This window comes from Symphalangus syndactylus, chromosome 16, assembly GCF_028878055.3.
Source record: "Symphalangus syndactylus isolate Jambi chromosome 16, NHGRI_mSymSyn1-v2.1_pri, whole genome shotgun sequence".
NCBI lineage: Eukaryota > Metazoa > Chordata > Mammalia > Primates > Hylobatidae > Symphalangus > Symphalangus syndactylus.
The window spans coordinates 60962525-60976688 of record NC_072438.2 but is presented as its reverse complement, the minus strand read 5'-3'; the positions used below and the strand labels follow the sequence as shown (position 1 = coordinate 60976688).

General features: G+C 36.7%; 1 protein-coding gene across 5 annotated transcripts in view; it reads left to right on the top strand.

The window, feature by feature from the left end:
- Nucleotides 1-14164, top strand: part of NNT (nicotinamide nucleotide transhydrogenase) — a 107531-nt gene that overhangs the window by 24423 nt on the left and 68944 nt on the right. For all 5 annotated transcript variants that reach the window (XM_055245408.2, XM_055245409.2, XM_055245404.2 and 2 more), the window contains one exon: nucleotides 261-448. In XM_055245408.2, coding sequence (XP_055101383.1) covers nucleotides 261-448 — 188 coding nt within the window. The remainder of the gene's footprint in view (nucleotides 1-260; nucleotides 449-14164) is intronic.

Below are 14164 nucleotides of genomic sequence, written 5' to 3'. Positions count from 1 at the left end.
TTGTGAAATCGCTTTTGCAACTTAACTAAGTAGAAGTTGGAATTCTCAGTAGTTTATTTTTCTTTCAGAAAAGAATATTCTCATAAATATGTTACTTGCCTTTAGAAAAAAAATTGGAACAATTAAGTACGACATCAAAGGGACTGTTGACTTTTGAATATATGGTTTGTTGTTCTTAAAAAGGTATATGTAAATGATGATCTTGACTTCTTTATTAGGGCCTGAAATAACTACTCTTTCCACTTTAACAATCACCCTAGAGCTGCAGCTTTGGAACAGTTCAAGTCTCTTGGTGCTGAGCCCTTGGAGGTGGACTTGAAGGAATCTGGTGAGGGACAAGGAGGATATGCAAAAGAGATGTCCAAAGAGTTCATTGAAGCCGAAATGAAACTCTTTGCTCAACAATGCAAGGAGGTAGACATCCTTATCAGCACAGCACTTATTCCAGGTATGCCATTAAGTAAATGGTTATTTTAAAAGCACTTTTACTCTTTTTTTTTTTTTTAAAAAGCGAGAGTGAATGATTGCTTAACATTTGAATTTCTTTAAGGAAGGAGCTAGTACTTTCTATTATAAAAGTACTAGAAAATGAGAAAACATATGACAAAATTCATAGTCATTAATACTTTTCTTCAAGTATTTTTTCTGTGAAAAATTTTTTTTTTTTGAGATGGAATCTTGCTCTTGTTGCCCAGGCTGGAGTGCAGTGGCACGGTCTCAGCTCACTGCAACCTCCGTCTCCTGGGTTCAAGCGATTCTCCTGCCTCAGCCTCCCAAGTAACTGGGATTACAGGCGTCCACCACCACGTCTGGTTAATTTTTGTGTTTTTAGTAGAGTCGGGGTTTTGCCATGTTGGCCAGGCTGGTCTCAAACTCCTGACCTCAGGTGATCCGCCCGCCTTGGTCTCCCAAGGTGCCGGGATTACAGGCGTGAGCCACCGTGCCTAGCCCTTTTGTGAATTTTTATATAAGTTCATAGATTATACTGTGTGTACAATGTTTTTTTTTTCTGAAGAATAAAACACCATTTATTTAGAAAAGATTATTATTACTATTATTTTCTCTGCAACTTAAAAAACTTCAATAGCTTTTGGGGAGCAGGTGGTGTTCGGTTGCATAGAAAAGTTCTAGAAGTGGTGATTTCTGAGATTTTGGTGCACCTGTCACCTGAGCAGTGTACACTGTACACAATGTTTAGTCTTTTATCCCTCACCCCCCTCCCACTCTTAACCCCTGAGTCCCCAAAGCCCATTATATCATAGCTTAGCTTCCACTTTTAACAATGTTTAGTTTTTAATTCCTGAGTTACTTCACTTAGAATAATGGTCTCCAACTCCATCCAAGTTTCTGTGAATGCCATTATTTTGTTCCTTTTTATGGCTGAGTGGTATTCCATGGTGTGTGTATATGTGTATATGTATGTTTATCTACTCGTTGGTTGATGGGCATTTAGGCTGGTTTCATATTTTTGCAACTGCGAATTGTGCTGCTATAAACATGTGTATGCAATGTCTTTTCTATATAATGACTTCTTTTCCTCTGGGTAGATACTGAGTAGTGAGACTGCTGAATCAAATGGTAGTTCTACTTTAGTTCTTTAAGGAATCTCCATGCTGCTTTCCATAGTGGTTGTACTAGTTTACATTCCCACCAGCAGTGTAAAAGTGTTCCCTTTTCACTGCATCCGTGTCAACATCTGTTATTTTTTGATTTTTAAATTATGGCCATTCTTGCAGGAGTAAGGTGGTATCTCATTGTAGTTTTGATTTGCATTTCCATGATCATTAGTGATTTTGAGCATTTTTTCATATGTTTGTTGGCCATTTGTATATCTTCTTTTGAGAATTGTCTATTCATGTCCTTTGTCCACTTTTTGATGGGATTATTTATTTTTTTCTTGCTGATTTGTTTGAGTCCTTGTAGATTCTGGATATTAGTCATTTGTCAGATGCATAGTTTGTGAAAATTTTCTCCCATCCTGGGTTGTCTGTTTACTCTGATTATTTCTTTTGCTGTGCAGAAGCTTTTTAGTTTAACTAAGTGCCATCTATTTATCTTGGTTTTTGTACATTTGCTTTCTGGTTCTTGGTCATGAACTCTTTTGCCCAAGCCAGTGTCTAGAAGAGTTTTTCTGATGTTATGTTCTAGAATTTTTATGGTTTCAGGTCTTAGATTTAAGTCTTTGATCCATTTTTGAGTTGATTTTTGTATAAGGTGAGGGATGAGGATCCAGCTTCATTCTTCTGCATGTGGCTTGCCAATTATCCCAGCACCATTTCTTGATGTATGTACAATATTATATTCATAAGCAGGATCCTCTGCTCAAACCCTTGATAAATTGGTTGTTAATTTATTTACATTTTCTTTGTTAAGATACTACCTTCTCCTTGTAGGAAATTCAAACTGTAGTGATAAATAAGAAAAAAAATACAGATCATTTGAAATTCTACCAGAGAGATGACTGTTATTAATATTTTGATCATATTTTTCTATATATGTGAGAGAGAGATAGGGGACTATTTATGTACATGTATTTATGGAATTTTCAGTGTATATTTTTACTTATGGAAATGACCCTTTGTCAGTTTTAAATTATTTCCTTTGACATGTTGTCAGCCAAATTGTGAGCTTTTTGATGGTAGGAATTACTTTCTAGTCCCTTTACAAATCTCCTTCTAAAGAGTATTTTGTACTCAGTGCATGACTGATGTCAAACCAGCAAGTGTTTATTAATCAGTAAGCATTAGCTTGATCTAGCAAAATGTGGGAGTGAAGAAACTGTCCACCTTTTATAGTCTCACCTCTTCACCTATCCTTTCCTTTTGTTACTGAATAATGAATACCATACTGACTCTAATTTTTTCCTTTCTGAAAGAAAGTGGGTCATATAATGAGAGCTTAAAGGGTTCTTGGTTGCTTATGTTAGATCCTAGTGAAGGAGCCTCACTTTCTCTGAGGTACTCTGGGGAATTACAGTTTGCTTTGTCATGAGGCTATGAAAGAGGAGAAACTCTCCTCCAGTAGCTTCCCCCACAACAAAAAACCTGGCTAATATAAACCCAAGGACAAAGAATTGATTGGCATCAGATCTGTGAGCTTGTGGGGGAAAACAAGCCTCCCAAATGTGTTTTTCTTTCTGTCCTCTGTTAACCCAGGTGATAGGTGCGCTGGTCTCTCCAGATAACTGCATCCCCCCAGAGCGGCTAGATGAAGCAGACAGGTAGGAGGCTGATATGGGGGTCTCGGCAGGGCTCAGGCAATGGGAGCATCTGTAAGTGTAGGAATGAGGCCTGTGGTTGGTTTCTGGAGGTGCATGCAGATCAGACAAACCCAGGACCCAGGATAGTGTTTGTGAAATCTGTCAGTGAAGACATAACTCATGCACAAGCAGTGTCAGGAGAGCACTTCAGGATTCATCCTTTCCTTGTGTGGCTCCTGGCTCAGCTGTTTCACAGGTGGTTCTGAGGAAGGAATGGGGTGACATATGCCGCAGCCACCATCTGACCTCTGAGAGGCAGCTGCGCATTAGGGGGGAAGTTATGAGACGATTAGATGTAACAAGTGGCCAGTAGAGGGTGCTAAAACATTTACTCATGGAGTAAGCCATGTGGATAGGAAGCTAGTTTTATTTAGTCAACTCATACTGTAAAGAACTAGGGATAATTTGAATAGAGTATATAGATTTATTATTGATTACACAGCTAGATGTCAGTGATAGTACTCAAGATTTATTTTATAAACACATATTGACTTTCAGGGCCTTCCCCTCTCCCCATAATATTTTATATTTTGTAAGTAGTTTATAGTTACTGTACTTTAGTAAAAGGTATGACAATCTTGAAGACTAGTTGAAGAAGTTTTATTAATCTGTTCCACTAAGCCTTTCTTGTTTTCTGAAGCCACGATCTTCACATTAAACTTGCAGAAAGTCCTTATCAGTACCTCAGCCCAGAGCTCAAAAGGCTGGCTGAAAAGGGCCTTTACTTTCTTTTGAAAAAAAAAAAAAAAAAGGAAGAAAGAAAACAAGTGAATTAGAATATTATATGGAAAAAGGTGATTTTTCTAAAGATCTTTCCTATCTCTGGGGCACTGAAAACGGAAAGCATGAGCATTTAACAAAAATGACTGAAAGAGTACACGAAGGTACAAATGCCATTTGGAAAACAATGTCCTTGGCATTATACCTTTACTGGTTTATGTCCTGAGCCTTTGCCTGGGTCGCCTGATGGTGTATCTGACTCTTGAATGACCCTCAGAGCAGAAATTGTTCTGAAGTTTTCCTTGAGTGGATTCAAAGGGGATTAAGTCAAATGTCAGAAATTCTCTAAGCTAAGATTTATAGACTGAGATCCCTGGAAGGCTGGACTGAAGACCTGGTGTGGATAAGAATGTTGAGAGACAGACACAGGTAAGTAATTAGTTTCAGGGAGCAACTTTACGGAGTTAGTAAATTTTTATTGTCCTAGGTATACGTCACTTGGTGGTCTTGAAAAAACAATGAACTGTACTTACTTACGTAGATTGTATGTGGAATGAGATAGTTCTGTAGCTAGCTAGTTGTTATGCTGCCTGATATCTTATACCGTCATCTCACTCCCCTATTGGGTTGAGTGATGGGTTAAAGGTGAGAATTTCACTTAATGCAGGTAACTTGAGGATGGGGCCAAGCTGACAGCCCCACTTTGTGGTGCTGTGCACACAAAGGAAAGCTCTCTACTTTCCTGTCCAGCTCGTTGACCTTTGGGGCTACCATTAAAAAGTAAGGCAGCCCTGCTCTCTGGTAATGTTCAGGCTGTGCTCATAATCTTTTCTGCTAAGCCTTTTGAGACACAAGATTTTTTAGCATCCCTAGTGATCTGAAACCCTTTTAGAGAGACTTGTCATAGACATAGAATAGTTAATCAGGAAGGGACTGAATCAGGTTGAAAATCTGATAAGTACATTGGGGAGGGGAGTATGGTATGGGGTGAGAAGGAATCATGGTGATTTTGCACTGACTGTGTCTTGGGCAAATTTCACCGTAAGTTCCAATGAGAATGAAGAGAACTATGGAGCACATGCTAAGTTTAACCTGACAGAAACCAACTTTTCCATTTGAAATCTTCCTGATGACCACTTAATTAAAAATTCGTGAGCATCTTAAAGTCCTATACCTTCCCAGCTCTCCCCTTTCCCACCTCAGGTCTAGTCCTTATTAATTTAGGGGAACCATAGCTATTCTAAGGCCTGGGTTTTTGTTTAGCAATGACAGTAGCTTGGGCGACTTGGGTTCCCAGCATCATTAGATAGTGCAAGCCATCTAAACTGAACAGAGTTGGATCATAGTCTCCCACTCCCCAGTTACCTGTGGTATAAAGTTTGCATTCCTTGGAGGTATTTCTTGGCTTTCATTATCTGGTCCTGATTTAGCTTTTAGGTTTGGTGTTAAACTAATATCTTATTCTCTGGGCCTGATTTCAGCCATGTTGACTGCTATTATCTCCTCAAATGGGCCAAGATACTTTTTTGCCTTTGCACATATTGCTCCTTCTCTTTGGAATACTATCCTTGCCCTTCCCTGCTTTTTGAAATTCTCCTCCACTCAATTACTACATCCTCCATCGTTTCTATTGCCTCCTGCTTAGCAGTAGTGTTCTTTTTTCTGCACTCAAAGCACTTTGCTTGTTCCTCCTATTACAGCAGTGCTTAGTCCCATCATTCCTCAGTTATCTTGTCTCCCGGTGAGTACAGCAGGAGTCTTTGATTTATGCCAGCACTTGGCATAGTGGTTTGTACACATGGTGGCTTAGCAAATGTTGCTGAACTAATAATTCTGGATACCTTCCTTAGGTTTTGGTTGGTACAGTTCCTTTTATTTTTTTCAGTGCTATCCCCAAATTCTGATAGAACACTCTGTTGGTTCACTTTTGGATAGGAACATTGCAGAGGCAAATTTAAGCCTGGGAACTTAACTTTCTTAAATTATTCAAAACTGGAACACATGCCCAGTCTGCAGTTTGCGGTGGTTGGCTAGCTAGATCTCTCAGGAGACAGAATTAGGAAGTAGTGGAAGGGCTGTTTGGGAATTAGAAAGTGTCCTGTCAGAGAGGAAGGAACATATTCATTGCTCGATTGTAAATTAAAATATCTTACGCCATATGTACTTGTGTCTCTTTTTAGGCACAATCCAGATTACGGTGGCCATACTTTTTGTTTTTACCTATACTTGTTAGGATCTGTAAAATACACCCCTCAAAGGATGTGGACTTCTGTGGTAATTTTCCATGTCTCTGGAGAATTGGGTGGGAGGTGTTTTCCTCCAATATACAAGTTCCTTACGTATCTGAACCTGAGATGTTGCTTTGTTCTCCATCTGTCTTGTTGAATTTATCTTTCATATGATATGGAGTGGAAATATAGCACAAAAGAATGACTTTCCGTGGTAATTGTTGAAACCTGTGCTTTCGGGCAAGAGAGTAATTGATACAAGCATAACTGATACTCTAGTGGTGTAATTCCACAAAGAAATATTGTTTTTGATGACTAAAGTTTTTCCCAAAAGTAAGGATTTATTATTCATTTTCTTATTCTGTATGCATTATGATCATAAAGGACAAAACTATATGCTATAGATCAGTTATTCCCAACTCTTTTGGAATTATATTACTTTTTTGTTATCTGATTCGTGTTCTGTAATTCCTTCCCTTCAATGTATTTTATGATTATATAGACTTTTGTAATATTGTTATATAAAGTTTCATTTGTTTTGAGGATATTGAAGACATTTTGAAGAACAGAGAGAAACTTAAGTGTTGCAGCATCAAGGGTTGGTAACCACAGGCTGTCTACACACCTCTTCGTAGCTTTCAATGCAGATAGAGCAACTTGTCCTCAAGTGGAAGATGCCAAAACTGTGACGTTTTCCATTGCTATTTATCAGTCTTGTTGTTAGGGTGTATTTGAGCACACTTTGTGAGTGACTGGGCCAGATTTAACAAATGTTCTGTTAGGAAAATTTATGGCATCGTTATACTTTGGTTTGGTTTGTTATTTCTCCAAAAGCATGTTGCAATATTGGTATGCATTATGTTTCCTTCCTGGCTTTCCCTGGGTTGTAAAGGATTGGGAGACTGAGGCTGTCTTTGGCAAAGCAGCACAAATAGTGTTAAAGGTAATGTACTAGTACTTCCCTACGATATGCATTGCTGTATCTCCTTCCTTCCATTTTCCCTATAGTTTCTTGTGCTTCAGTATTAGGGTGGTCTAGCCCTAAATCTATGAGTTTTGCTATAACAGATTAATCCAACAATGCATAATGGTTCTGATGTTACAGAAATTTACATCTTGCTTAGTAATAGGTAGGTTCACATATTGGTGGGCAGCTCTTTTTCATATGGTCATTTGAGATTTGGGTTAGGACAGTGTTGCCATCATGATTATGAGGCTATGAAGGTTGCTCTGGGACTGTCTCTATTTAAGCCAGCCAGAGGGAAAGTGGGATGAAGGAGTGTGCATGGAAGGCCAGGAAGTGGTACACATCACTCTTGCTTTGCATTCTTTTGCTAAGACTTAGTCATGTGGCCAAACCTAACTGTGAAGGAAGCTGGGAATTGTCTAGCTCTGTGTCCAGGAATAAGAGAACATTGTATTAGTGTGCTAGGGCTGCCATAACAAAATACCACAGACCTAGTGGCTTAACCAACAGAAATTTATTTTCCCAGAGTTCTGGAGGATAGATTTATAAGGTCAATGTGTCTGTGGGGTTAGTTTCTTCTGAGCCTCTCTCCTTGGCTTGTGGATGGCTGCCCTCTTGCTGTGTCCTCATGTGGTCTTTCCTCTGTGTGTGTGCATTCCTGGTTTCTCTTTTTATGCTTGAATTTCCTCTCCTTTTAAGGACACCAGTCAGATTGTCCTAGGGCCCACCCTAATAGACTCATTTTAATGTAATCACCTCTTTAAAGGCCCTGTCTCTAAATACAGCCATATTCTGAGGTACTGGGGGTTAGGGTGTCAACATAGGAATTTTGCAGTGGCCACAATTCAGCCCATAACAAGTGTAGATTTTTGTGCACAGCTAACAGCCTCTTTCCTCTTCCCTGCTTTGTAATTTTATGTGTTAATGTTTCATCTGTTCATTGGAAAACAGAGGAAGGGTCATAGATATAGAGCCAGATAGAGTAGATTCAAATTCTGGTTCCACTACTTAACAGCTGATTTGTCTCTCTGAATATCAGATTCCTTATCTCTGAAATGTGGATAAAAATTTCTACCTTGCAAAGTTATTTTGAGGAATGAAGAAAAAACCCAGTGTAGGGCTGAGCATAGAGAACATTATTGTAATTCTTTCTTCCATTGGCGATGCCTCGTCTTCTGGATAGTACTCAGGACAGAAATCTTACTGACTTTTGCAATAAAAGTCCAGACATTCTCAAGGATTATGTGGACCATTGAAGATGGTGCCTCATGAATCCACCCATGAAGTTACATAACCAGTATTTATTAGATGGCAATGTGGCATCGATTTCCCTGGGGAGAAACATGACTTAATTGTTTTTGATGTGAATTTGCTGAAGATATCCATTTTATTAAGGCTGTTTTCCCAGTTAACTTCATTCTGACCTAAGTTGAAAGACATGAGAAAGAAAATAAGCAGTACTGTTTCTATTTTTTAAAACACTTTTAAATTCTTTTGTAGTAACAAAATAATAAAATCAGAATGTGTAATACAATTTTATTGCTTCAATTTTTAAAGGATTTTAGTAGCTAATGTACATCTATACATATGTTGGAGAGAATTCAAAGAATGCTGTAGTTTCTATGAGAATATATATTTTCTTATTTCTGCTACCATTTAAGTTTGGAGAATTCCTGTAACCTGTGAAACCATGGTAAAATCTTGACTAATTTTGCTTTTTATTTATACAGAATTTTGCAGCTATTTGAGAGGTAAATTATTAAGTTAATCCTTTCAAAATTTTTATAAACATGTTCTTTAATTATGAGGTAAAAGCTTATTTTTAGATATCTTCTTTAAATAGATCTTTAGGGATTTTTCTAATTTTCTAAAATATGCTGTTGACTAATCATCTTTCATAAGTATTACATTTAGAAATATCTCAAGGGATCCAGTTTGTAAAAGCCAACTATTTGCCAGCCTGACTTTCTGTCTGGTTCCTTATACAAATAATTATGCAGACAAAGTTTTCCTGTGGTTCCAGGGATAAAGCTCACATATAAAGTACTCTGCTTGACTATTTAAGCTTGGGCCAGAATCTCTTTAGGCTCATGAACACAGCTTTCATATCTATGATAAACAGAGTAGAGGGGTTGCTCTATGTACTGTGGAGCCGACTAAATCAGAGACTCTTTAGATAATGGATCAGTGGATTAGATGTTCAGCACTTTCTTGCCATATTCTATATTTTACATAATCTATTGTTTCTTATTCTGATATGCATACATATATGTATAAAAACCCTTTTGCTATCATTGGTAACATTTTAAAAGCTTAAGACTCAGTACTTTAACTCCATCAGTGATTTTGAAATGTTGAAAGAGATTTTGGTATGGATCCATTAGGATGCCTTTAGCTGCCAGAAACAGAAATTCTAATACAACCTGCCTTAAGGTAGGCGATTTCTTGGGTTCTGTTAACAGAACGAAGTCCAGTTATAGCTGTGGATAGGTGTGGGCTGGGACACTCTGACTGTGCTCCTTCATGCTTTCCTCTCTGAGTTGGCTTCATCCTCAGTGCTGTGCAGAAGGCAGCAACAATTTCAGGCTCCAGTGTGTACAACACAATATCTAGAGGAGGTAGTCCAGTGCTGATGGTACCCTCTTGAAGAGCAAAAACAAGGAAACTTCTTTTTCAGAAATGCTTAGCAAATTTTCCCTCATTTATATTAACCTTGATTGATTTATGACCATTTCTGAACCAATCCTTGTAGGTAGGGCAATGAGATGCACCTCAGCTTACACCTGGATTTCTGAACCAGTCACTAATAAGGTGATAAGATTACCCTTAGGCCTTCCAGGCCTGCCTCTGGAGTGGTGATATGATTTGGTTGTGCCCCCACCCAAATCTCATCTTGAATTGTTGTTCCCATAATCCCCACTTATCACGGGAAGGACCAGGTGGAGAGAATTGAACCAACGGGGCGGTTTCCCCCATCCTGTTCTCGTGATAGTGAGCTAGTTCTCATGAGAGCTGATGATTTTATAAGGGGCTTCCCCCTTCACTGGGCACTCATTTCTTTCTCCTTCCACCATGTGAAGAAGAACATGTTTGCTTCCCTTTCTGCCATGATTGTCAGTTTCCTGAAGTCTCCCCAGCCTTGCGGAACTGTGAGTCAATTAAACCCCTTTCATTTATAAATTACCCAGTCTCGGCCAGCAATTTATAGCAGCGTGAGATCAGACTAATACAAGTGGTTTCTGAGGTCATGTCTCCTGAAGCTTGTGGACTGGGTGGAAAAATGAAAATCAGCATAGTGACAAAAGGAGGAAATGGATACTGAGTAGATACTAACAATACTCAGTGCAACATTGTGTTGTTATAATGAAGCTTCTTACTGTGTAAATGATAAAGTTCAGCCTATCTTTCTTTACCTGCTCTATTTTACGTTTAGTCAATATAGAGACTACTTTACATTAAAAACTGTCCTTGTCTGCCTAGTACATGTTCATGAGAAATCTATTTTGGTTTGGATTAATAGATTCTATAATTCGTATTATTTATTTGCTACCGTGGAGCTAAATATCTCATGTTCTTATTAAAGCAGAAAGTTTTTTTTTTTTTTTAGACCCCCTAATTTGATGCCTTACAGGCCAGGAAGTTAGGAATTTCCCCATCTGATTACATGCTGTTGAGTAATTCCAGTAAATGATGCTGGATGCTCCTTGGAATCATTATAAAATTTTGTGGTAAACCCATTTCATCTTCATGTCTTGTTTTTAATATTTTTAGTGGTTTCTTCTTAATTAATTAATTTATTTTTTCTTTTTGGTATGATTAAAGTGTGAGGGCTTGGTTCTTTTCCCATTAAGATAGAATCTGGGAATTTATTGATTTCAGATGATCATGTTAGGCCTGATTCATTCAAAAAAATATAATATATTACAGAATTTTCTGGTAAATCTTTAGTCTTTGGTATTTAGTTTAAGCTGTGTGACTCTTTTTGAATTTAGTGCTGTAAAGAAGCCAATGATATATTCTTTTGCTACATAGCAATGAGTTGTTAAAGCTATTTTTAGAAATTAGTAATTTTTTCTCCAGGCACAGATGAGAAAAAACAAAAAACAAAGCAGAAGTTAGTTTTTCTAGCAGCTCCTCATTTTAATACTTTTAAAATTGCATCTTAGTATTCATTTATTGAGAAAATACATGGTTGAGAAAAGATACTATGAATTCAATAACATTTAAAATGAATTTACATGAATCACAGCCATATGTGCATATATCAATAAATAGTACACATGCATGAGGCAGTTTTTCAGTCTACAGTCAATTCATGGTGCACATGGAAATTCAAGGATGCCTTATACTAACCTGTGGTACCCTTAATCACTCCAAATAACTGCCAACCAATCGGGAAACTATAATTCAAATTTTTACATGAGTGCTTGAAATATCCAACTCTTCTAGTAATGAAATTGTTGACCAACCTTTGAATGTAGCCACTTTTAGTTGTAAAATATTAGACTCTAGAGCCTAAGTAAAATTTTTCTTCCTTCATCCACCTTGCACATGGGAGGCAGTAAGTAAGGATTAATTATGTCAATGAATGAATGAATATTTGAATGATGACTGTGAGAGCTTGACAGCCTACAGTTTTCTTGGTGAAAGTGTGGAAATAAGTCCCTCTGAGAGGGAACTGAGTAACCCTTCCAGGGGAACTTAATGTCCACGGACCAGAAGGGAGCAAGAAATATTTCATAAAGTTGGATATCATGCCAAATCCTTCACCCACAGTTGGTATCGTGTCAGAAAATATTTCCTAAAATTTTCTCTCCTTGTTAATTTTATTCTGTCACAATGATTGATTTTTTTTTAAGCGGGCTGGTTTAGGAAATATAATGATCTTTTTGTGTATCTCATCTTTTGCAGATAAATGATAAAATTAATAGAAAAATTAAAGCCCAATTGGGCTTTAAAAATGCCTCTCATCTGCCTTCTTTTATTAATTTTCCTGTTTCTTTTGCAGTTATGTCTAAAAATACGCAATGTGCTTATTATTATTTTCTTTTTTATAAGCCTTTGTCAGAATGATGTGCTTATTTTGTCTTTTATATCTAGGTCTTTCACCAAGCTGTCTCTGGGGTATAGAGGGCATCTCTTTATATTTGAAGAATTTGTAAACATTGGATATATTCATTTCCATGTTATACATGTAGAAAATCTGGACACATCTTCCTGTTTGTATTCCATGTTTAGTTATGCCCGTGTCTCCCTTTATTGTGTTTTGGTACACTCCTTGAAAGACTGCCCTAACAGCATAGCTTCATTTGTTGTAGAAAGGAGGGCAGGTGACTTTGAGTCAGGCTTTTCAATTGGTAAGTAAGTAGGTTGGGGTTTTTCTAAATTCTTCTAGTTCTCCTAGTACCAACTTTTAAACTGCCACTTCTTCTTGACTTAAAGGAGAAACTGGTTGTGATAATCCAGGAGTACTTTATTTTATCTTTAAAATAAAAATGATATGTGGCTTTTATTAGAGATGCTGTAAAGTACAAAGTAGAAAATAAAGATCACCTGTGATCTCTCCACATCATACTAAGAGTGAACATTTTCTTTCATTTGTTTTTACTGTTTTTATTGAATTTTCCATTTGTATTTATTGTTCACTTATCTATAGGATTATAGTGTTTTGTTTTTATTGAAATTTCTGTGAGCTTTTCATCAATTTTTGTCTGAGAATTGTAATATATACATTTTTCATATATAATATATATACATATATAATATATACATTTTTCATATATATCATATAAATCTATATTTTCATTTCTATTGATGTTTTCTCTTGTAATTTTCTTCATTGCTTTAAATTTAGGAAGTGCTTTTTTATCCACAGACTGGAGAGATATTCCCCAAGGTTTCCTTTTTCCTCTTTTCTTTCACTTTATGGATTGATTCTCTTATTTTACAATTAATTCTTATCTTTCTAGAGTTTAACATATGGTATTAGGTTTGGGTAGATATTTTTTACCCAGGTACCTAACTAATCATCATATTACTTTTGTTCTTCATTGTGTAATGCTGCATTTATTATTCATTAAACTTTATTATATTAGGCTACCACGGTAAGGTAGTGTTTTGAAATTGTCTTCTCAGTCTTTCTCTCTCTGGACCTATTCTTTTGGGGTTTTGCTTATCTGGAGATTTTATTTACTATTCTGCTTCTTTTTTGGCTTTATTTTTTTCCCTTCTGTTTTCAATTTTTATTTCTGCACTTTCCAGAATTTTCAAAAAATTAATCCACATATGAGTGCTTGAAGGCAGCTGCACTGTTACATTCATGATTGTATTCCCTGTAGCCCTTATTAAAAACTTTTAATTTTAAAATTAAAACATTTGGGAGATAAGGAAAAGCACAGAGAAGAAAATAGTCTCACCACTCAAATATACCCTGGTTTTGTTAAATGTTATATGATATAGAATTTACTACAAACTGTATCGTATATGTAATGTATTATGTAATATTAATCTATGTATCTATAAACGAGAAACATTCATGTATATAAATATTTATCTAAACTTACATACTATTTTGTTATGTGCTTTTTACTTATAATAATTCCATGTCTTTAAATTTTCTTGTGTGACTTAAGTAAAATTTTAAACTCGTTATAGTGATGCCCTTTGGTCTGTACACCAAATAAGTTAACCTATGTGAAAGAATGTGCTATTGTTTTAAAAGTGATTGAATTTCTGAGCAATAATAGGGACAAAACACCCAACTTCTCTCTGTTAAGATGCAAACATGTACATGTGTTTTTCAAAGTTGTGTTAGCCACTGTACAGTTGTTCTGTGGAGGTTGAATGAGTGAAATCAGAGGAGATAAATGGGTTGTATATTTTGATGTTTCTAGGGAGCCTAAAAATGGTTTTGGCCACTTGATGTCTTGCAAAGTGGTAGCATACAGTCCAGGGACTGATCCTTAGCTACGGATGTCTCAGGAGAAAGAA